Source organism: Saccopteryx bilineata, chromosome 6 (assembly GCF_036850765.1).
Source record: "Saccopteryx bilineata isolate mSacBil1 chromosome 6, mSacBil1_pri_phased_curated, whole genome shotgun sequence".
Taxonomy (NCBI): domain Eukaryota; kingdom Metazoa; phylum Chordata; class Mammalia; order Chiroptera; family Emballonuridae; genus Saccopteryx; species Saccopteryx bilineata.
In genome coordinates this window covers 146903564-146925158 of record NC_089495.1, presented here as the reverse complement: position 1 = coordinate 146925158, position 21595 = coordinate 146903564, and the positions used below count along the sequence as shown (strand labels likewise).

Here is a 21595-nt window from a genome sequence, read left to right as displayed (position 1 = left end):
CTTTCTTTTTTAAAAAGTTAAGTTTAGTTTGTTTTCTCTTTCCTAGCCCTGCCCTCTCCGTCTCCAGGTTTGGTTAAAAGTGGGGGTATATAAAGTGCCATAAAATACCTTTACAGAGCTCTCTCCCCACTTCCTAAAAGAAACGAGGTGGTGGGATTTGCCTACGGTGGGAGGAGATGTCCGTGGGTCGCACAGATCTGTCTCCAGGGATTCACTTTGGCCCCAGAGTGACGCAGGTCAGAACCCCTGCCCCTGCCCCAGGACTGGTGAGGTAGGGTGTGATCCTTGGGCACCTGACTTTGAATGGGCAAGGGATGGCTGCTAGCGCTGGAGGCTGCTCAAAACCACTCCCAAGGGAAGAGAACAGGTTTGTCTAAAAAGGTTTCTGTAGTGTGTGTGTGTGTGTGTGTGTGTGTGTATTTCCTGTGGTCTTTTGCTTCTGCAATGCAAAAAAAAAAAAAAAAAGGCTTGTTCTGGAATAGTTATTTGCTGTTTTTCTCTCTTCTCTTTCTTGAAAGGCATAAAATTCCTTTTCACCTTAATTATGGGGGCTAGTAGAGACACTTCCCCAGTCCTGGCTGAGTGGGTGGGGGCTGGGGGAGGCGCTAACTGCCTTTGCTTGGGCTCAGAGCCTTCCAGAGCTGATGTCACTTCTGGCTTCAGCTCCACAGGGAGGGTGGAGCCGGTTTAAGTCTCTACCTGTGGCTCATGGTGGGTTCCAATAAAACCTCATTAACCCAGATCGGTGGGGAAGGAATGGGAAAAAAAGGGCCTGGAAAGAATTAGTGAAAAGCTTGAATTTTGGAGTATTTTATAGAGGAATCTTTTCTATTGCAGCAGAATATGGGATTCTGAAATCCCTTGGGAATGAAATATACAGGTTTTTTTCAGGGAGCTAAGAATCCATATTACCCTCAAAAGTATTCTAACTTTGGGCAGGGCTCTCTGAAATATTGATTTCCCTTCCTTTATTAAGTGAGGAACACTAACCTTAATTGACTCTGTATGCTAGAGTCCTCACTATCGTCACTGTATTAGGTATGTCTCCTGGGTTTACTAAGCTCCAAAGAGTACTTTGTCCCTGGGCCTGGTGCCCCCGGGTTGCTACATTTTGAGTTCTGGTTTGTTTTTTTCCTCTTCTATCCCTGTCTGGTAGCAGCCAAAAGTGACATGGGTGTGCCTGTGTATAGTGAGCAGTTTTTTTAGTTCAGTCTTATTTTTGTAAGTTTGTTTTCTTTATTTTAATTTTTGTTTATTGATTGATTTGAGAGAGAGAGACACCAATTTGTTGTCCCACTTATGCATTCATTGGTTGATTCTTATATGTGCCCTGATCAGAGATTGAACCTGCAGCTTTGCCGTATCAGGCTGATGGTCTAACCAACTGATCTATCCAGCCAAGGCCCAGTTCAGTTTTTTTTTATTTTTTAAGTGAGAAGCAGAGAGACAGACTCCTGCATGCACTGCAACTGGGATCCACCTGGTAAGCCCCTTACAGAGCGATGATCTGCCTATCTAGGGCTATTGCTCAGCAACTGAGCTATTTTAGCATCTGAGGCAAGTCACAGAGCCATCCTCAGCACCAGCAACTTGCTCCAAGCAAGTCATGGCTGTGGAAGGGGAAGAAAGGGATGGAAAGAGAGAAGTAGATGGTCACTTCTCCTGTGTGCCCTGACCAGGAATCGAACCTGGGACATCCACATGCCAGGCTGACACTCTACCTCTGAGCCAACTGGCCAGGGACCAATTCAGTTCTAATTGGCACTTTTCTCCATTCTGAGAAACTAATCAGATAGGTTAGGATTGTTGATAACACAGGAGTTGTCAGCTCTAAATAATAGTCTCACCTCTGAGTAATGGTCATGCTCCTTGATATATATCTGTGCCTTCAGAGACCTTAGCTGGGCCCCTGCAGTGTCCTTGCTGGACCTAGATAGAGTAGCAGAGAGGTTGTCAGGGGAATTTCTTAGGGGCTCCTTCTGTGAACAGATATGAATGACCTCTGAGTGACAGCACCTGATGACTTCATGTTCCTCCCTGGCTTGAGTTGAAAGTGACTTGCTAATGGCTGGTGACCTGGACCCAGTGAGGCTAACTTGCCATAAATCTGGATTGGCAGAGACCTCGTTCGTAGCTTGGGACATGTGCCCATCCGTTTACCGTGTTGATCTGGACTGTCATTTACCTGACTTTGCGCACCCATGCTGTATGGCAGGCCAGAAGCAGCTTTAAGTTAAGTAATGCCCCAGGACTGACTCTCAACTCTGCTCCTGATTTACCATGTAATCTTGGGTGAGTCACTTCACCTCCAAATCTTGATGTCCTGGGTGAAGCAGGTAACATACCTGTTCTCTCTGGCCCCATTCTGTCATTTGTGTGTTTATTTCATAACAAATGTGTGAAAGTGTTTGGTAATGAAAGTGCCAGAGGAAAGTGAGCTGTCAATAGAATTAGTTACTCTTAATTGAGTGCCCACCATTGAACGCTCAGTGCTTTTCCTGCCTTCTTTTCATCTTTACCCCAAACCTCTGCAGTCTGTATTATTGCTGCATTTTGTAGATGAAGACTGTAGAGCTGAGCCCCTCCAAGGGACAGAACCAGGATGTGTGAGTGCGTGCGTGCATGTGCGTATGTGCGTGCTTGTGCGTGGCATGAAGAAATTGATAGATGGTCAAGTCTTCCCCATGAAGCCCAACATATGGGGCTGTCTGAATCCTGCAAGCCCTCCTGGGTATTTGCTGTTCCCTCCTGAAGAACCGTGTGTGTGTGTGTGTGTGTGTGTGTGTGTGTGTGTGTGTGTTTTGAATAGAGAGGTCATTGGGGTGGACTGAGCTGAACCGTGCTTTTAGGCAATATCCTAAGCTTGGGTTGGGTTCATCTGATGGTTATGTAGGGACAGGCAGGTTCTCCTCCCAGGAAGTTTAGGTCAGGAAACTGTGGGACCCGTGTCCTGAGGCCTGATAGGAGGCATACAGTTTTCACGTTTAGATGGCACCCTCAGCCTTGCCCCCAGGGTGACAGCTGGCCTGCACCGACTTTTATCTTGGGCACAGTGTGGGAGAACGTTTGCAGAATTAGTCAATCCCCTTTTTTTACGCCCAGGAAGCAGGCGCCGTAGCACGAGCTGGGTTCCCAGAACCCAGGACTCCTGGCTCCTGGTCCCCCCCGACCCCGTGCCAGTCCCGCTGCGGGAGCAGCCACGTGAGGAGTTGGTTAGTAAATGATTTCTAGTCCCAGAACCCTGGTAGTTTTACAGAACAAACTGTTTCCTGATTCTCTCCTTTTTTCAACAACCAATTTTGAAGTTTGGGGATGAAAGTGCCCCCTCCCATCCCCCCAGGGCCTGCCTAAGTGTGTCTAGAGAGAAGGGATGGGATTAAGGGAGTCTGGAAAGAGGGCTTTTGGTGCCAGGATCCTGCACCCTGGAACAGACTCAGCCCAGTCTCATTTTCCTTTCAGCTGTTCCAGCAGAGGTTGGGTTTTGGATGGGAGTGTGCATTCTGGAACCTCTCTCTGAGTGGGCTGTGAGCGCTCTTACAGTGCGGAGGGTAGGCAGGCATGTATCTGTCCCTTGATGCAGGGAGGCTTGTTGGGGTGCAGGCTGTAGAGCTTGAGGCCACAGAGGCAAGACCCGGCACTTGGAGTCACTTCGGCAACTGTGCACCTTCCAGCTCTGGGTTGACAAGCCTCCCCCCAGCCCCAGGAAGGGCTATATCTGTGATGTTACGGCTTCTGCCTGTCCTCAGGAGGCTGCACTGGATGGGGAGTGGCGCTGAACAGTCCACTGCATTCCCAGGGTCGGCAGGGCCCCCGAATCAGCTCTCGTGGGCTTAGTGCTGTGGGGTCCAGAGCTCGGGGGGCATGGGGTAGCCTAAGCGTCCTCTAGAAAGTGTCCTGCTGCCTGTCTGGCTGTGCAGGTTTGGGGATGGGATGGAAAGTGTTTGGAGGCAGGCTTGTGGGGCAAAGGGAGTGCAGTGCAGTAGGTGGTCTCGGGGCTGGGGCCATCTGGCAGAGGCCATCGGGCTGGGACCATTGGGCTGGAACCATTGGGCTGGGGCTATCGGGAGGGGACCATCAGGCTGTGGCCATTGGGCTGGGGCTATCGGGAGGGGACCATCAGGCTGGGGCCATTGGGCTGGGGCTATCGGGAAGGGACCATCAGGCTGGGGCCATTGGGCTGGGGCTATCGGGAGGGGACCATCAGGCTGGGGCCATTGGGCTGGGGCTATCGGGAGGGGACCATCAGGCTGGGGCCATTGGGCTGGGGCTATCGGGAGGGGACCATCAGGCTGGGGCCATTGGGCTGGGGCTATCGGGAGGGGACCATCAGGCTGGGGCCATTGGGCTGGGGCTATCGGGAAGGGACCATCAGGCTGGGGCCATTGGGCTGGGGCTATCGGGAGGGGACCATCAGGCTGGGGCCATTGGGCTGGGGCTATCGGGAGGGGACCATCAGGCTGGGGCCATTGGGCTGGGGCTATCGGGAGGGGACCATCAGGCTGGGGCCATTGGGCTGGGGCTATCGGGAGGGGACCATCAGGCTGGGGCCATTGGGCTGGGGCTATCGGGAGGGGACCATCAGGCTGGGGCCATTGGGCTGGGGCTATCGGGAGGGGACCATCAGGCTGGGGCCATTGGGCTGGGGCTATCGGGAGGGGACCATCAGGCTGGGGCCATTGGGCTGGGGCTATCGGGAGGGGACCATCAGGCTGGGGCCATTGGGCTGGGGCTATTGGGAGGGGACCATCAGGCTGGGGCCATTGGGCTGGGGCTATCGGGAGGGGACCATCAGGCTGGGGGCAGGATCTGCTCCTGGACTCAGTTGTCTTCCCAGTCATGTTTCCTGTTGACTCAGGAGCTCAGAGGCTTCCAGATGCCTCTGGAGCCCCGTGAGGGTTTCTCTCCTCCTGGCATTTATGGCTTTGTGAGCTGTTTAATTAATGTAGATACTGCTCTTCCTCTGTGTGTGTGTGTTCACGCGCGCGTGTGTACACGTGTATGCGTATGTACATGTGGGGGTGGAGAGGTGGGCCTGGCACGCCCTGATTGCAGCTATGACTGGGCTTTGCCTGAACGGTCCTGACTCCATTTCCCCTTTGGGCTTCCCTACTGGCAGGCTGCAGTCCGAGTATTTTGGGAAACCTGGTCATCACCTGTCTGCGACTTCCTCCTTGGAAACCAGGAAGCTGTCTTCCTCTCTCCCTCCCTTTCTAGCCCTCTTTTCCCTTTTTAACTGCAACTCTGTCTGACACTCCTCCGTCTGTGGCTTTAGAAGTCTGTGGAAGTTCTTCCTACTGAGAAAGGCAGCCAGGACAGCTGGCCTTCCTGGTCCCAGTCTGGCCCTGACTGTGGGGCTTGGGCAGGTCATCGCCCCTCTGCCTTCGTTCCCCCATCTGCTCAAGGGGCCTCCCTTCCCTTCTTCAGCTCTGACAGCCATGTGGTTGCAGAGAGACCCTGTTCCGCGAGGGGAGAAGGTGGCCCTGGGGGACTTGGGGTGGGCTTGGCATCCTCCCCCAGTATTCCTTTGGGGGAACGCTAGCTGCCTGAGGAGTCGTCTGTGGGGGTGGAGTGAGGGCAAGCTGCTTGGAGGAGGTGAACTTGGAGCTCAGTGTGGGAAACAGAGGTGGACGGAGGCCCCTGGGCAGGGTCAGGCTGGGGTGGGGGCCAGGTGATATTCTGCACACACCCAGGCTTCCTGGCCACCTGCCCCCGGTCCGCTCATTAGCAGGAACGGAAGCCATGTAGGGCAGGTTGGGGCAGTGGGGAAGGCGGATGTGTTTATCACTCACTCATCAGCTGAGTCATGGTGCCAGGCCCACGGGCCCTCCCCTGAGACTCACCCAACCAGCCTTGACCATGAGCCCACTGGGCACTGGCCACAAGGTTGGGAGAGTACAGTGAGGCAGACTAGGGCTTGGGGGGTTGGCTTCCAGCCCTAGCCCTCTTTACTGCTGAATGACTTTGTGTATGGGCCTCTTTTGGCCTCAGTGAGCCCATCTGTTAAATGGGGTGAGGGGGCTGAGAGGCTGAGGTGAGGACATGGCATCTGGGCATTCATAGAGTCTGATGGCTTTGTCACAGGGCTGGTTGGTTTCTGGGCAAGGCTTACTTCTGCTCCTGCTGTCTGGAAGAGTTCTGCCTCAAGCATGGGGGTCGTGAGCCCTACCTGGCTGGACCAGATCTAACAGCCCTGGGCAGGCCCTGGCCGGATAGCTCAGTTGGTTAGAGCATCACCCCGATGCGCCAATGGCTTGGCCTGTGGTGGTGCAGCAGATAGAGAGTCAACCTGGAATGCTGAGGCTGCTGTTTCGAAACCCTGGGCTTGCCTGGTCAAGACATGTTGACAAGCAACAAATAACCAATGCACAACTAAAGTGAAGCAACTATGAGTTGATATTTCTCACTCCTCCCTCTGTCACCTCTCTCTATAAAATCAATAAAATAAAATGTCAAAGAAAAGAACCAGTGAATGCATAAATAAGAGAACAAATTGACATTTCTCTCTTTCTCCCTCTTTTCCCCTCTCTCTTTCTTTCTCTCTCTAAAATCAATGCATAAATCTTTAAAAAGAAAACAGTGTTCAGATGTGGAGGGGTCCTTGCTGGTCCAGGGGTGCATGTAAGAGAGGGGCCATTACAAGGACCAGTCAGGGAGGGCCGGTTCACAGACAGACCGGAGGGGCAGCCATGGCGGAAGGTCATTCAGCTGGAAAAAGGGTTAGTCCTGGAGTCCCACAGCAGTTTTAGATCGGGAGCTCGGGCTGAAAGACGGCATTTTCTGGCCCTGGGAAGTTTAAGGGAAGGTGGGACCATTCCCTAGTGGGGACAGCAGGAGCAGCAGAGGCTGCCAGCCTGCTCTGGACCCATTGGGTGCCATTGATCTCCAGAGGTCTTGAGTACTGTCCCACCACGATGGTGTTGAATTCACTATCTCTCCTACTTGGGGCTACCTGACACTTGCTGTGACCATGTTGGTTGGCCCTTGCTCAGTGTCTTCTGGGCCCTCAGTAGGCTGAGGAGACAAGATTTTGGGGCCCGGCCCAGGGTGGATGGAACATGGGGATGTGAGAGGGGACTTCTTGAGGGCCGAGGTGAGTTCGTCAACCCTGGCACCTGGCATATGCTGGACACCAGGACGTGGACTGTTTCCGTGCCACCGGCACTGTAGTGGCCACTGGTGCCCAGGGCCTCGCCTGACCTGTCTGGAGACTTGACTATCAGTCCCATGGCAGGGGCACAGAGGCTGCATTGGCTCTTCTCTCCGGTAGCTTCTCAGCATCCTTGCTACCCAGGAGCCTATGTGGGGCTTGGAGTCCCGTCTTTAGGGAGTGTCCCGGGCAGATATGCAGGCAGGTTTGGACTCACAGGGCCCCAGGCTGCGGAGTGTTTGAAGAACTCTGACATCACTCCAGCTTCTCCTGGAGAAAGCTGCTGGGTGTGGGGCCGCTGCCCGTGGCGACCACATCTCCTCCGGCCTGGGCCTGGGCAAGGGGAGGTCCTGGGCGGCAAGACCTGCTGAGCTGCGGCCCGGCTAGGAGACTGGGACCCCTTGGGCTGAGCGAGATCTTCAGGTTCTACCCCACTTCCCTTTTCAACCCCCACAGGCTCTCTGAGGGGGACAGGGTTTGGAGGATGAGCCCAGAAACACAGTTTTTCTGGGACAGGTCTGGGAAGGCTCTGGCCAGAAAGCTGGCCCAAGGTCTCTGTGGGAGTCCAAAGCACTGGCTGGGGCATCCTGGGCTCTGGGAGTTGTTTGAGGAGCAGTGAGCCCCTACATCATGCCCTTTCCCCTCTGCCCCCTGTGGGCCAGGGTCCTTCTGCAAAACCCCCATCTAGGGTGTGCCTACCTTTGGGGCCGGTACTGGGGTCCTGATGCCTTGGGCTGGGGCGGGGAGGCAGGAGGGGGACCTAGAACTGACTAGTTGGCCTTGGTTAGTCCCACCTGGGGCTGGAGCAGAGAGAGGTGCTGTGTGTGGGGGGGCGGGGAGAGCACAGGACTGGAGCCTGGCCCACCCAGGTCATCACAAGTCTCCCTCACTTCCTGTGCAGTCAGGCACGTTTCTTCACCTGCCTCTAAGCCGACGTTTCCTCATATATAAACTGGGATTTTTCATGTCCTGCCTCAGTGGGCTTTTAGAAAGAACCAGTGAAATAAAATATGGACGTGACTTGGAGTCCCTTCCCGGGCTCAGAGGAGCAAGTCTGGGGAGATTTGAGGCTGACTCTGCTTGGAGGGCGCCTGGGAAGAGCCCCCCACTCTGCCCCGATGGCTACGACTGGGGGAAGGTACGCGGCCTGGCCTGGCCGGACCTGTAGTCACTCCGTGTGAATGGCCGGCTGGTCTTACCCTAGGGTGCTGACGTAGCAGGGTCTGCAAATGTGGCTTTTGCCCCTTCTCAGAAACCTGAGCCTCCCCTGGCAGACAGACCTTGCTCGCCTCCATCTGACCTCTGCCAGGGGCTGGCTCCAAACTTAAGGAGGTGTGGGTTGGGCTGGCAGGCAGTGGGAGGAGGCGCTGAACTCAGACACCAGGGCACCTGGATCGGGGCTCAGGCAGCTGAGCAGCGCTCCCGGCTGTGGGGACGGTGGCTTGTGTCCAGAACTGCAGACTGGGTTGCCCCACCCATAGGGTCTTCCTTCCTTCTGTACTTGTCCAGAAAATTCTGCCTTCTGACATTTAGGCCAGAAAGTGCCCATTCCATCTGCTGTGGGACCCCTTCTAGGACACTGCCCTTCCCGTGTCTGCTGGGCTTCCAGCAGCCTCAGTGTTGTCCTTGACTCCAGCGTCAGGTCCCCGACTAGCCCATTGTTCCTCTGCATGTGGGAGAGAAGCCATGTCCCTCTGGGGCTCAAAGCTAGAGCAAAGGGAATTCATAGTCTTTCTTTTTTGGATAGGGAGTTGACTGGCAACCACATTCTGACACAGGTTAAAAAATTTGCTCTTGGCATCTTCCAGTGTCCCTTTTGCAATCCTTTCCATCTCTCATAGCTTCTACTCACCCCTAGTCCCCCTGTTCCAAAATTAGCACCCTCATCTAGAGCTGATTCCTGCTCTGCTGTGAGTGACTAGCACCCCTTAACCTTCCTGAAGGCATTCTCATTTTAAACGGGACACCCTGGAGCTGCAGGGACATTGACAGGAGACTGGGGTGATAAACCACACCCCCTGCCCCCGCCGTGTACCCACAGCTGGCCCTGGCTGGCTCACAGGTGTGTTGAAAGCTGCAAGTTTCTGCCTCCAGTGAAACTGAGGAACACTTTATTTAGCCAGAGCATAAAGGGGAGGAAGTCTCTACAAGCCCCTATACCAGAGGTGACAGCCCCTCCAAACCTGCTGGAGTCCAGGATTAATCAGCTAGAGAGCAGTTCCAGGGGCCTCCTGGGGGGCTGCCTGTGGGGTCCCGCACTGAGCTCCAGCCTTAGCTGTCCTGTTAGGACAGCCAAGGCTGGGGAGGGACAAGGCGCTGGGGGCCCTGGGGCTCCTTCTGTCCCCGTGGGTTGCCAGTTAACATCCCCAGAGTCACCTTGGTTTGGGACATCTCCAGCAGTCTGCCTAGGCCGTAACAGCCTTTGGGAAGCCTAGGGGTACACCCCCTCAGGTGGCAGTCTGCCTCAGTCGCTGCCTCAGGCCACTCCTTGAGGGTGGGCCTTGACCCCAGCCTAGATTTGGAACAGGCCCCCACGTGGCAAAGCCCCTGTTGTACAGATGGGTGACCCGAGGCGCCCAGTAGGTTGGGAGCAGAGCAAGGGCTGTAGCCAGGTTTTCTGGGTACCAAGTCTGTCCCTTGTCCCTGCCACTCCTTGTCTGGCTCCCCGGGCAGCGCCAGGCTGGGGGACACCGCACTCGGCACTGAAAGGAATGTTTTCCATTCTGGCCCAGGTTCCGGCAGGTGGAGAAAGTGGAGGAACTGGTCCTCCAGCTCCCGGCCCTGTAGCCAGCCCTCCACCGGGCCTGTCCTGAGACAAGCCCCTGCACGCGGGCTGGAGGCGGCCCTCGCTCGCTGGAGGGGTGGGAGCGGGCGCTGGTGGCAGCGCTGACTTGGTTTGGGCATTAGAGTTGTCACTGGCTGCGGGATCCCCTTCTTTCTTTCTTTCTTTTTTTTTTGTTGTTAAACAATTCTTTTTTTTTTTTTAAAGACTATTTATTCACTTTAAGGGGAGGGGAGGAAAGGAGCAGGAAGCATCAACTCCCATATGTGCCTTGGGCAAGCCCAGGGTTTTGAACTAGCGACCTCAACGTTCCAGGTTGATGCTTTATCCACTGCACCACCACAGGTCAGGCCAACTGAGATCTCCTTTCAACACAGCCGTGACCTCTCGAGGTTCCCCAAGCAGGCAGCATGGGGCAGGGTGAAGGGCTCTGCGACCCCAACCTGGGGGTCCCATCTGTGAAGTTCGGCATTCAGAGCCATGAGAAATGTCACTGCAGAGGGGTTCTAAAGCTAAGCAGGAGAGAAAGAAAAGCTAAATAGGGATGCTGCCCTGCAGCCTGGCCCTCCCCTGGAATCTCCCTGTGCAGGTATGTCTGCAGGTGGCAGTGTGGGAGGGAGTGGAGGGTTGGGGTACCCAAGCTCATGGGGGTTGGGGCCTTTTTGGTGCCCTTATGGAAGCATATTCTTAGGGTGAAGGTGGACACCTACTTGCCCATTCCCCAGGCCCCTCCCACCCCAGGCCAGTCCCATCATCCCCTCTGCAGGTCCCAGCTTGACTCGGTTCTCGGTGGAGAGACACTGAGCTGATAATCACAGCCGGAAATGCTGATGCGGCCCTGAGCCACGGGGTGGGCGTGGGCGTGGGCGTGGGCGTGGGGGGCCCCCTCCTGGGAGTGTCGCACGGGGCTGGATTTCAGGGTCTGGAGGCCGAAGCCACACATTTGTGCCTCCTCAGTGGCCCAAGCTGGCCTCCCGGGCAGCTCCTGAGTTAGGAAGGAAGTCCTGAGTAAGGTAGTGGTTGATCCACTCCCACCATGATTTCCCGGGTGGGAGAGAGGCTGGTGTCTTCCCGGGTGGCCTCACCGATAAGGAATTGGGGCCTCTGCTTCCAGATCCCAGCCTAGCCTGTCAGAGCCCGAGGGGAGTTTAGGGTTCTCCAGCCCAGGTGGGAAGCAGATCCCGAGGGAGGCCGAGAGCTGTCCAGGTCACCCAGCCAGGGACCGGAGAGTGGACCTCACCTGGGGCAGCCATGTGGTCAGGGCTCTTTTCCTGGCTCAGGTCCTTCCCCAGAGATCCTGCTCCCATCCCACCCGGCCTTGGCTTCACCTGCCCCACCCCCCAGCTCCTGTTGCTTTCAGGCTGGCTGGAGGCCTCTGCCCGGAACACCTGAGGGGGAGGGGTGGGAAGGGGTGGGGAGAAGGAGAGGTGGTCCTGTTCTGCGCCCCCAGCCCAGCAGGATGGGGGCCCAGCCCAGCATCAGAACAGATGTTCCTTGTGTTTCTTTGTTTCCTGCCTCTTGAACTGCTGGGAATAGGGCTCCCTGCCTCTGGAAGTTCAGGAGTTCCCCCAGCATCACGGGCAGGGCAATGATGACCAACAGATGCCTAAACCTCAGCAAGGTTGCCATGCTTGTGAGCCCACTGCTGCCAAAGTCAGTGACTCGGGGCTGAGGGGGGGTCTTGTCTTCTTCAGCCTACTCGGGAGTTCTTAGACCTGTCCCTAATGTCCCCTGTAGGGGGATTCTCTGTGCCCCAGCCTCCGCAGCTTCCCTTTCTGGAAGCCTCCTGGCGTGGGGTGCCTGGCTGTAGGCCCTGGGAGCTCACCAGAGCCAGAACCAGACCATTTCTTTCCTACTTTTCTCCCCAGAGCCCTTGGATGATAGTCCCCCAAGTTCTGAATTTGAGGGCCTATTAAATAACAAAGTCTGACTGACCGCCTTACACATGGACTTTCCATGTGTGTTGGCTGAAAAACGCTACAATCCTATGAACTGGGAAATGCTTTTTAAAGGATCTGTGTTTAATCGGTCACTCAAGTCAAGCAGCAGGTGACACATAGTGACTCAGGGTATGGGATGGGACCTGGTGGCTTAGGTGACAGGGTGGTAGGGATGGGGGAAGCAGCCAGCCGAGAGTTAGAGGTCTCTCTGAGGGATGCTCACGTGGTGTCCTGCCTTGTGACCCTGCCAGGGGCCTTCACACCCAAGGTGTTTTGGAGGGGTGCTGAAATCCAGCCCCAGGCCCCCCTCGGATGGAGGTCCCCAGGAGAGTGGCCCTCTCTGTGGCCAGTGCATGGGGAGAGCTGCCAGGACTTGGCTTGAGGCTGCCTCTGGAAGCTTCTCTGCCATCTTCCTAGCCCCAGACTCTCAACTTGCCCTTGGGAATGCCTGGCAGTTGGGTGTCGAAGACTCCGCCCCTGGTAGCTCTGACCCTGTGCTTGTCCTGTCCGTGTGGTCCCCTCAGCACCTCTGGGATATGGGCTGACACCTTCGTCCCCTCCGCCCCTGGGGCAAGGTCAGCAGTTCCTACTCAATGACTGCTCTCTGGAGCCTAAGGCCGTGTTGCTAAGCTTTAGGCAAGTTTCTCTGAAAACAGATGGGCCAGCCAGGGAAGGTGGTCCTTTGGGTCTGGGGGGAGGGGGAGAGATGGCAGGGGAAGCCAGAAGACTGCAGACACATGCTGCCACTGCTCATGGCCCTGGGCAAGGCCGTCACTCTGTCTGCCCCCTAGATCCTCTGTAGGAGGTAGAATCTCAGCCCAGCCGTCTCACCTGCAGGAAGGAAAGGAGAACAGGCAGAAAGTGGCCATTGTCGGAGGTGGCCTCATTCCATGCACACCCTTTCCCGCTCTGCTGGAGCCCCGACCCCAGGTCTCCCTGGGTGTGGCCAGGAGACCATTGTGGCTGAGGCAGAGATGGGCTGACTGACTCACATACTCGCTTCTCCCAGCCTCTTGCCTGGCTTTGGCCCCAGGACTCTCAACCCCCACCAGAACCGTACCTGGCCTTGTCCTTTCAGGGGGCTTCCAAGGGTCTGTGCTGAGAATGGAGAAGGAGCAAACTGGTCCTTGCTTAGAGCAAACTGAACACGGGGTAGTTTAGACTTTACCACAAGGGTTTTGATTTGTCTAAGAAAAGCTGACTTCCCTGGGATTTGGAGAAGTTAAAGGGTCTCCAAGTTAAAGGGATGGGCTAGCTTTCCTGTCTGGTCCCAGGTAGGGTTCCTGCTGGGCCAGCCCATCCTGAGCAACCCCAGGTCATGGCCAGGTGCCTGTCGCAGGCCCACAGTCAGCAGAGTGCCGAGGGAAGCCCACGACAGGCCGCACACGCGCTGGCCACAGCCCCGCGGCACACAGGACTGCTAAGTGAAACGGGAAGTCGCACCTCAAACCTGAGCCAGCTGGCACCTGGCAATCCAATGCAGCGGTTTCTGCTAATGTCCTCCTCCTCCGGGGAGCTGAGGCCACCACTGGAGGGTCAGGTGCAGGGACTTAGAAGGTCACTCTGGCCCATCCCTGTGTTGGGGACCCGGCCCTCAGGGAGAGGCTGCCCTGAGGCCTGGGAGCGGTTTCAGTGGAGAAAGTGTTTGCTTAAGAGCTTGTTGTGTAAACAAGATCCACAGAGAGATAAGCCGAGCAGCCACTGAGGAAACAAATTGTTTTCAGGGCCCCGGCAGATCTGAGGGTTTATCTAGTCCTGAGAAAGGCCTGGCTCTTGGGAAATGGTAACCGGTTGGGGCTTCTCTGTGTGCAGGTGAGAGGCTGGCCTTGCTGGCGTTCTCCTGGTTCTGGTTCGGGTGGTGCCTCAAAGGTGGGCAGGATGCCTTCTGTGGGTGGGGGCGTGGCCTGGGGGCTTTACCTGCTGCAGGAGGACTCATCACAGTGAGGCACAGTGAGGGTTGCCAAGGGTGGTGGGTGGGAGTGGGTGGGGGAATCCCCTGAATGCTTGCCCCCCAAGCTGCCCAGTTGGGAGCAGTCTGCCCTGGGCCTGGATGGGATTATGTTGGGGTGGAGGTGCCCCCTCTGCACCTGTCTTGTGGGCAATAGCTGTTGTTACTGACAGGGACAGGCTTGGGGAGGCTGGGGCTCTGTGGAGGCCAGACAGGTATATGAAATATCACTGGGGACAATAGAGACAGGATGTGGCCCTGGGTTCAGGTGGAGGTCAAGGACGATGTTAGTTGTAGATGGGCCATGACAGCTCAGATAGATCCTTCTGGGGTCAAAACCCTTTCCTTGGGAGGGTTTGAGGGAGGTATAGTTTGGGTTTTGCATTTTCACAGGAAGCTCAGTGTATTTCTAGCCTTGCAGTTTCTACACGAGTCTGAGGCTTTCCTGGATGGGAAGTCCCCGCCTGGTCCAGCTCTGCCCCGGGCAGCCTCAGGAGGTCACAGGGCTTGTCTGTCCCTCCTCCCTGCACTGCTCCACTTACGAGTTGAGACTCTGAGGCCGACCTGGCAAGGCCTTGTGGGCTGAGGAGTCCTGTTCCCTGGAGCCCGGCCTTGGGTGGGGCCTTCATCCTGACAAGTCTGCACAGAGCCTTCTGTGAACCTCCTGCCCCTCTTCTGCTGAGACTCCACCCACCTCCATCCCAGCCCTTCCCAGGCAGACCCCAGAATCCTCCTCCCCGTGTTGAGTGGCTCTCGCTCCCGGAGTTCCGGCAGCCACCACTGTTGGTGGGCTGCTTACTGTCGACCAGGCTCTGTTAGGTTCTTCATGTGCATGGTCTCAGTCAAGTTTTGTAACAATCCTGGAATGTAGATATGACTATTGCCCCATTTTACAGATGGGATGACTGAGACCATAAGAAGGTTAGTGTTGCCCCAAGGCCAATCAATCATCTAGTAAGTGGCAGAGGTCAGGTGTTCTCTAAAGCCTGTGTGCTTTGGACTAAAACCTGGTCTGCTTCTCTGTCCCTTTTTAGTTCTGGCCCCTGATATGGGGCCCTGTCGAAGTGGACTGTATTACAAGGTTGTTTGGGTCAAAGTCTTGCTGCTGAACAGGACACTCATAGCTACCCTTCCTGCCACGTGGCTGCTGGGTCCTCCCTTCCCCACCTGCTGTCCTGGAGCCAGAGTTTCTGCACACGCCCCCTTGTCTGAGTGTGGCGTGTCCCGCCTCCTTCTGGCGGCTTCCCACCCCTGCCTCAGTCCTGTCTCTACACAGCCCCTGCCTTGGGAAGGCGGGCACCTACAGCCTCTGGGCCCGCAGGCAGCATTCCCTGGGCCGCTGTTCGCACACAGGGCCCAACCCAGGCCCACAGCCCGCTTGCCAGCGCCTTATTAACACAGGGCCCCTTGGAGATCAGCTTCATCTGTCCCCGTGTGGGCCTCAACCCAGTCCTTCCTGTGGATGAGACGAGAGGTCAGCTGGGGAAGGAGCGTCGTGGCCAGACCTGCCTCGGCACAGACGACCCAGCCTGCTCCCTTCCCTGCCCTCCCCGTGCAGGCCCTCCCTGCCCACCCTGGGGTGCCCAGTCCTTCCTGTGGATGAGACGAGAGGTCAGCTGGGGAAGGAGCGTCGTGGCCAGACCTGCCTTGGCACAGACGACCCAGCCTGCTCCCTTCCCTGCCCTCCCCGTGCAGGCCCTCCCTGCCCACCCTGGGGTGCCCAGCCTGGAGGCTGCCTCTCTGGAGCCAGGTCCTGTGGGGTTGTTCTGGGGACTCTTGAAACCCTGATCTTAGACCCCGAAGCTCTGGGGCCAGTGGCCCTAAGGTTTGATTCTCAGTGTAGGATAGGCTGATGGGGTCCCATAGGAGCCACAGCCTGTGTTCCCAGTAACGGTGTCTTCTGTCTGCTCTTCTGAGAGGCCCGGGACTCTTACCAGACTGAACTTGGGGCGAGGACCCTGTCCCCTCTCACGTGTTCCTGCACCCCCAGCAGCTGACACAGGGCTGTGTTGTCATAACATTAGGGGGCGTGTGGGGGACCAAAGGGCTGCCCAGACCTGAGGGTCCTGAGCCACCCACAAGGAAGGAACTGTGCTGTGTGTGGTGCAGAGGGGCTTATTCAGCTGTGTAGGGCAGGGACCTCGGAACGGCAGGATGCTGGCAAGCCTCCATTCATACTCTTTTCTGATCTTTTTCCAGCAAACTGTGGCTACAAACGTGCCCCCTGAAGATCAGGATGGCTCTGGGGACGACTCTGACAACTTCTCTGGCTCAGGTGCAGGTGAGCTGGCATGAGGGGCCTCTCTTAAGATGACAGTAGGCCATGTGCTGGCACAGTGGTCAGGCAGCGCCCTGGCTGGGCCTGAACGGAGATGCTGGGGAGAAGCATGGGGTCCGAGTTTCCAGGTTGCAAGGAGAAAACGCATGTAGATGGGGAGTGACAGCTGTGGGTGTGGAAGGCCCCAGAGGTCACCTGCTGCAGACAGACTGGGGCTCCTGCTCACCTCTTTACTCACTGGGCAACTTTTACAAGCTTGTTTGACTTCTCCAAGCCTCTGTTTATTTCCTCATCTGTAAAATGGGAGTAATACCTTGACTTCATAAGGTTGTTGGGAACTTGCTATAAGGTTACATAGAGGCTAGTGGGGTGTATATCTTTATAAATATTCTCTTACCTCCCCCACTTCCCTTTTCCCCATGGAAATGAAGTCCCTGAGATAGAAGTGGTCGGGGAGGCCCCTCAGAGGTGGCGCTTTGGAGCTGAACCTCAGAAGAGGGCTGAAGCCATTTCTGAGGAAGGTGGCCTGGGCAGAGGCCGGGAGCTGGTGGGTGGGACACGGGCCTGTGTTCTGGAGGAGTGGGGGTCTTTCTGGGAAGAGAGCAGATATAACAGGGAGGGGCCAGAGAGGTGTGTGCACAGGGAATAATGCCCATGATGAGGCCCCAGCCAGGGAGCGGGCTCCAGCCAGGACAGGAGAGGTTTCTTCCCAGACGGCCTTAACGTCCCATGGCTCCAGAGACCAGTCTGCCCCGAGGCGCAGGCAGCAGAAGAAGACAGCGCTCCTTGTCTCCTTGTTAATTTTCCAAAGTCAGGTTTAGCTTCAGCTAGCTCTACCCTGGGGCACGGAGCTTCTCATGGGAAGAGTTTGCTATGCTAGCCTGGAACCGGGCCCACGGGTCCTCACGCAGGTTGTCCTCACAGCCTGAGCTTGGCTGGCCTAGAGGTTCTGAGGTCTTCCTCACCCCAACAAGCTCTGCTTCTGGCCCTGCAGGTGCTCTGCAAGATATCACCTTACCACTGCAGAACCCCTCCACCTGGAAGGACATGGGGTTCCTGACAGGCATGCCCACGGCCCTAGAGCCCACTGGCACCAGTACCATCACTGTCTCCACCTCCGTCCTGCTAGCTGGCCAGGGAGACCAGGAGAGAGGCATAGTGTTCATGAACAAGGTGGAGCCTGGCGTTACTGCCCAGGAGAAGAGCACGCCACACCCAACCACCCACCGGGCGTCAACAGCAAGAGCCACCACTGCCCAGGCACCTGTCACCTCCCATCCCCACAGAGACATGCAGCCTGACCACCATCAGACCTCAGCGCCTGAAGGACTTGACCAGCACGACCCTCACACTCCCAGCATGGAGGACAGAGGGCCTTCTGCTACTGAGGGACCTGTCAGCCAACTCCCAGGAGAGGGCTCTGGGGAAGGGGTGAGTGTCTGCCTTCTGTAGTCCTCTGTGTTTTCTGGGATGATGGTTGTTCAGTGGGTTTGGTAGCCCCAATTGAATCGTTAAGCACAGTGCCTTGGGGTGTGGGAGACAGTAGTTGGTCAACCGGCACATCCGATGGCCTGTGCCCTATGAATGGTAATAATATTCACTACCATTAAGACAGGGTCATAAGGTCCCACCTTTCCTCACCCCAGGGCTGGTACCCAGGGTATGACAATGAGACCCAGAGCATAAGAGTCCTCAAGATCACCAAAAAAGAGGGCTTCCTGCCCCGGCCGGATAGCTCGGTTGGTTAGACTGTTAGAGCATCGTCCTGATGCTCCAGGGTTGCAGGTTCAATTCCTGGTCAGAGCACATAAGGGAACAGATCAATGTTTCTGTTTCTTTCTCTAAAATCAACCAATTAAAAAAAAAAGAAAAAAGGAGGACTTCCCAAATTTGAACAAGGCCCCTGCTGCAAGTGTAAAAGTTCTACCAAGTTTTATGTTCATCTAATAGGGTATGGCAATTTTATACATCTCACCAAACTATATACAAACATGTGCTCTGTATCACTGGACATATATATCTCTGCCCCAGTCTAGGGTTTATAGTGATGTGGTGAGAGGGACCTGACATTGGAGTCCAGAAGTTTGGATTTAGGAGTGTCCAAGCTGGTGGCCACTATGACCCGGGAGGCCTGGCCTGCTCTGGGTTTGGAAACAGCCCTGGATGCTGCAGCCCCAGCCTGATCCTGTCCCTGTTCCTCTTCCTCCTGTAGGATTTCACCTTTGACCCACCCACAGAAAGCACAACCGTGATTCCTGAGGAACGGGACGAGCCCCAGCAGAATAGACCCCCAGTGGAGCAGGGTGCCACTGGGGCCTCCCAGGGCCTCCTGGACCGGAAGGAAGTGCTGGGAGGTGAGTTTCTCCTGGTGGGTGGGGTGGGGGCGGACCACTGCCCTTGGGGTGGGAGGCTGTCTTCAGCCCTGATGCAGGGCTGACAAGTGGGGGAGGAGCAGCAGAGCCAAGCCAGCCTCTGTCTGCCCACCCAGGGGTCATTGCCGGAGGCCTGGTGGGGCTCATCTTTGCCGTGTGCCTGGTGGGCTTCATGCTGTACCGAATGAAGAAGAAGGACGAGGGCAGCTACTCCTTGGAGGAGCCGAAACAAGCCAATGGTGGGGCCTACCAGAAACCCAGCAAGCAAGAGGAGTTCTACGCCTGAGGGGAGCGGTCCTCCCCAACCCCTGCCACTTGCTAGGCCCCCGCTCACCTCCTCCATGAAGAACTGCAGGCCCCGCCACCCTGGCTCCATGCCACCTCCCCAACGCGCCCAGCCCCTCAGCCCACCCCCCATGGAGCCTTGGGGCACGCTGGGGGCTCTCCTCTGCTTCTCTGACTTCTGCCTGGAGACCCGGGCGTGAGGGCTTTCTGCATCTGACCTTTCCACCACAGCCAGCACCTGGCAGCTCACTCTTCTGACTCAGTTTCCCTAATCTGGGACAGCTCTGGAGATAAGGGCGACCCCAAGGCTTTGGACCTGGATGGCCCGCTGTGGCTGGAAGCTGCCCGGGCTGAGGGCTGACACGTGGTAGCACTCACTGGTAGAGACCAGCAGCCTTGGGGCGTGGCCACGCGTGGCAGGGAGGAGCTTGGGCTCCATCCGAGTTCACTTTGTTTTGTGGGGGCTCTAATTTAGATATCAACTTGTTTTTGCACATGTTTCCTCTAGTTTCTTTGTTCATAGCCCAGTAGAGTTTAATACTTTTGAGGTAAATTAAGTTGATTTTGATTAATCCCCCATCTTGCTTCCCTAATCTATGGTCAGGATGCAGTGTCAGGGTTAAGAAGTTTTTTTGTTTTGTTTTGTTTTTTTTAACTAGGAGAACCAAATCTGGAAGCCAGCATAGAGGCCTAGTCTATGTGTTGTCTCTTAAGTTTGTCACTCACGTGTGCAACAGGGTATGGAATGTCTGGGTGGCCCCAGTGGTGGGCTGGCCAATCTCAGCTGCCGTGGGCAGTCACTTCCTCTGAGCAGTCACGTCCCTGTCCGTGTCCGTGTCCGACCCCAGGGCCGCGCCTGTGGCCTGGGCTGCTGCGATGTTGAGGAGCCCCTGTGTGAATGGAGGCCTGGCACCTCAGGCTGGGGGACAGACAGGACTGTGGGCCAGGCGGTGGCAGTGGGCCCTGAGACTCTCCCACAGACTTAGCTGTTTCTTTGACACCATTTCTGGAGACACTTTCTCCTGCAAGGTGACGAGAGGGGTCCTGGGCACACCTGGCACTGAGCCATGAAGGACCAGGTTCACCTTTGATTAGCTCCTGTGGCCCTGCCCTGGGCTGAAATCAGGAATTTTCCAAAGAGATCTTTTGCTTTTGGCAAAACTCTACTTAATCCAATGGGTTTTTCCCTGTACAGTAGATTCTCCAAATGTGATAAACTTTAAAACTTTAATATAAAGTAGTCCCGTGAACCTCTGCTGCCTTTGCTCCCTCTCTCTGCTGGCTGCATGGATGTGACCACCCTTTTCTCTAAACACTGTGACCCCGGGCAACTAAAAGCTCTGTGCTTCCATCTTTCCCGTGGGGAGGGATTCTGGGGCCAGAGTCTCTCTGGTTTATTTGTTTTTTTGTCTTTTTTTTTTTTTTTTTAGCAAAGGCTAATATTCTCCTGAAGGTTGGTAGGTTCAGCCAAGGTTATATAAGTCCTGAGGTAAATTTCTGTGTTGCCAAGCTCACAGCACCGTCTGTCTCCTAAATGGGAGGGGAGCTGTGACGCGCCCAGCGCAGCGTGACCTGAGGCCCGGCCGCTGGCTGCACGGAGGCCTGGAGCCACACCTGCCGCTCAGACACCCTGAACAGGCCACCCTCACACCTTGGTTAGGGGCAGAGGTGCTCCGCAGCTGGGCCTTCGGGGAATCCCTGTACTTGCTTATTTAATTTGACGACGTTCCAGCTGCTCTGCTGGCCGCTCCGAGAAGGGGGACATCTGTGACTCAGAGAGACGCACCACCAAACGAAGGGAACCTGTGCCGTGTTCAGTACTGGGACTTGCTGCCCGGAATGTATGACTGGAAATGACTCGGGGGTGGGGAAGGGGTCTGTGACTGCTCGTCTCTGCTGGTCCCTGGGACAGTGCCGAGCCTATGGCTGGGCCCATCCATGTAACTAATAAACGGTACTTGTCATTCCGGGCTGCAGTGGTGGTTGAGTGTTTTCTTGGTCTGGTGATGTCCTTCCCTGTCACCTGGGGGTAAGCTGGCTCTGGGTTGTGCTGTGGCTTGGTGAAGGACAGCGGATGAGCCCGGTCCCTCTGCTTTAAGGGAAGGTGTGGCCACCTGTGCCCCCCCCCCCACGTGTCAGCCCTCACCATCTCCCTCTTCCCAGGGTCCCCGGCCTCACTCTCTCCTAGACCATTTCCTTCCTTCTTCCTACTGTCAGCCCTTCTCTTTGCTCCTTGTTGTGGGACCCTAGGAAACTCACTAGCAAATCGTCTAAAGTGTGAAAGGTCTCCAAAAATTGCCCGTTTAGAGAAAAACGGCTGTGGAAATTTGTGGGGTTGAAAAGCTCAGCCCACTGCAGGAGCCCAGTGTTCTCAGGGTGCGTGGCAGCCCTCCCCTGACTCAGTCGAGCAGGCTGTGGACCCCCACCTGGCCCTTCCTAGCAGGTCGCCCTGCCCAAGGCCTTCGGCACCTGACCTGAAGTCGGGCTCCGGGCAGCTTGGCAGAGTGGAGGGCGCTACTCTGCCAACACCTTGTGCTCCTAAGGTTTGGAGGCTGGGACAGTCCTCAGGTCATTGAACAAACACTGAAAATACCAAGTCCCTGGGTAGTCAGCGAGGGCCCAGTTGTGGAAGAGGCCACCTAGAGTTAGTTAATGCTTTTATTGAGTTAACTCTGGGCCAGACACTAGACAGGGCACCTGGGTTATTTCATTCACTATCGAATGCCCCTGACCCAGCCGAGATGGCAGTGCTGTATAATGATCCCCGCTTTACAGACCAAAGTGGCCATCAGGAGGAGGGATCTTGCCCAAGATCACATGCCAGTGAGCAGGTGGCACTAGAC

General features: G+C 56.1%; 1 protein-coding gene across 2 annotated transcripts in view; it reads left to right on the top strand.

Moving 5' to 3' along the window:
• Window positions 1–20724, top strand: part of SDC1 (syndecan 1) — a 33319-nt gene extending 12595 nt beyond the window's left edge. For both annotated transcript variants that reach the window (XM_066234443.1, XM_066234445.1), the window contains 4 exons: window positions 16017–16098; window positions 17090–17526; window positions 18308–18449; window positions 18584–20724. In XM_066234443.1, the coding sequence (XP_066090540.1) occupies window positions 16017–16098; window positions 17090–17526; window positions 18308–18449; window positions 18584–18753 (831 nt within the window). In that variant the 3' untranslated portion in view covers window positions 18754–20724. The remainder of the gene's footprint in view (window positions 1–16016; window positions 16099–17089; window positions 17527–18307; window positions 18450–18583) is intronic.
• The last annotated feature ends 871 nt before the right edge of the window (window positions 20725–21595 follow it).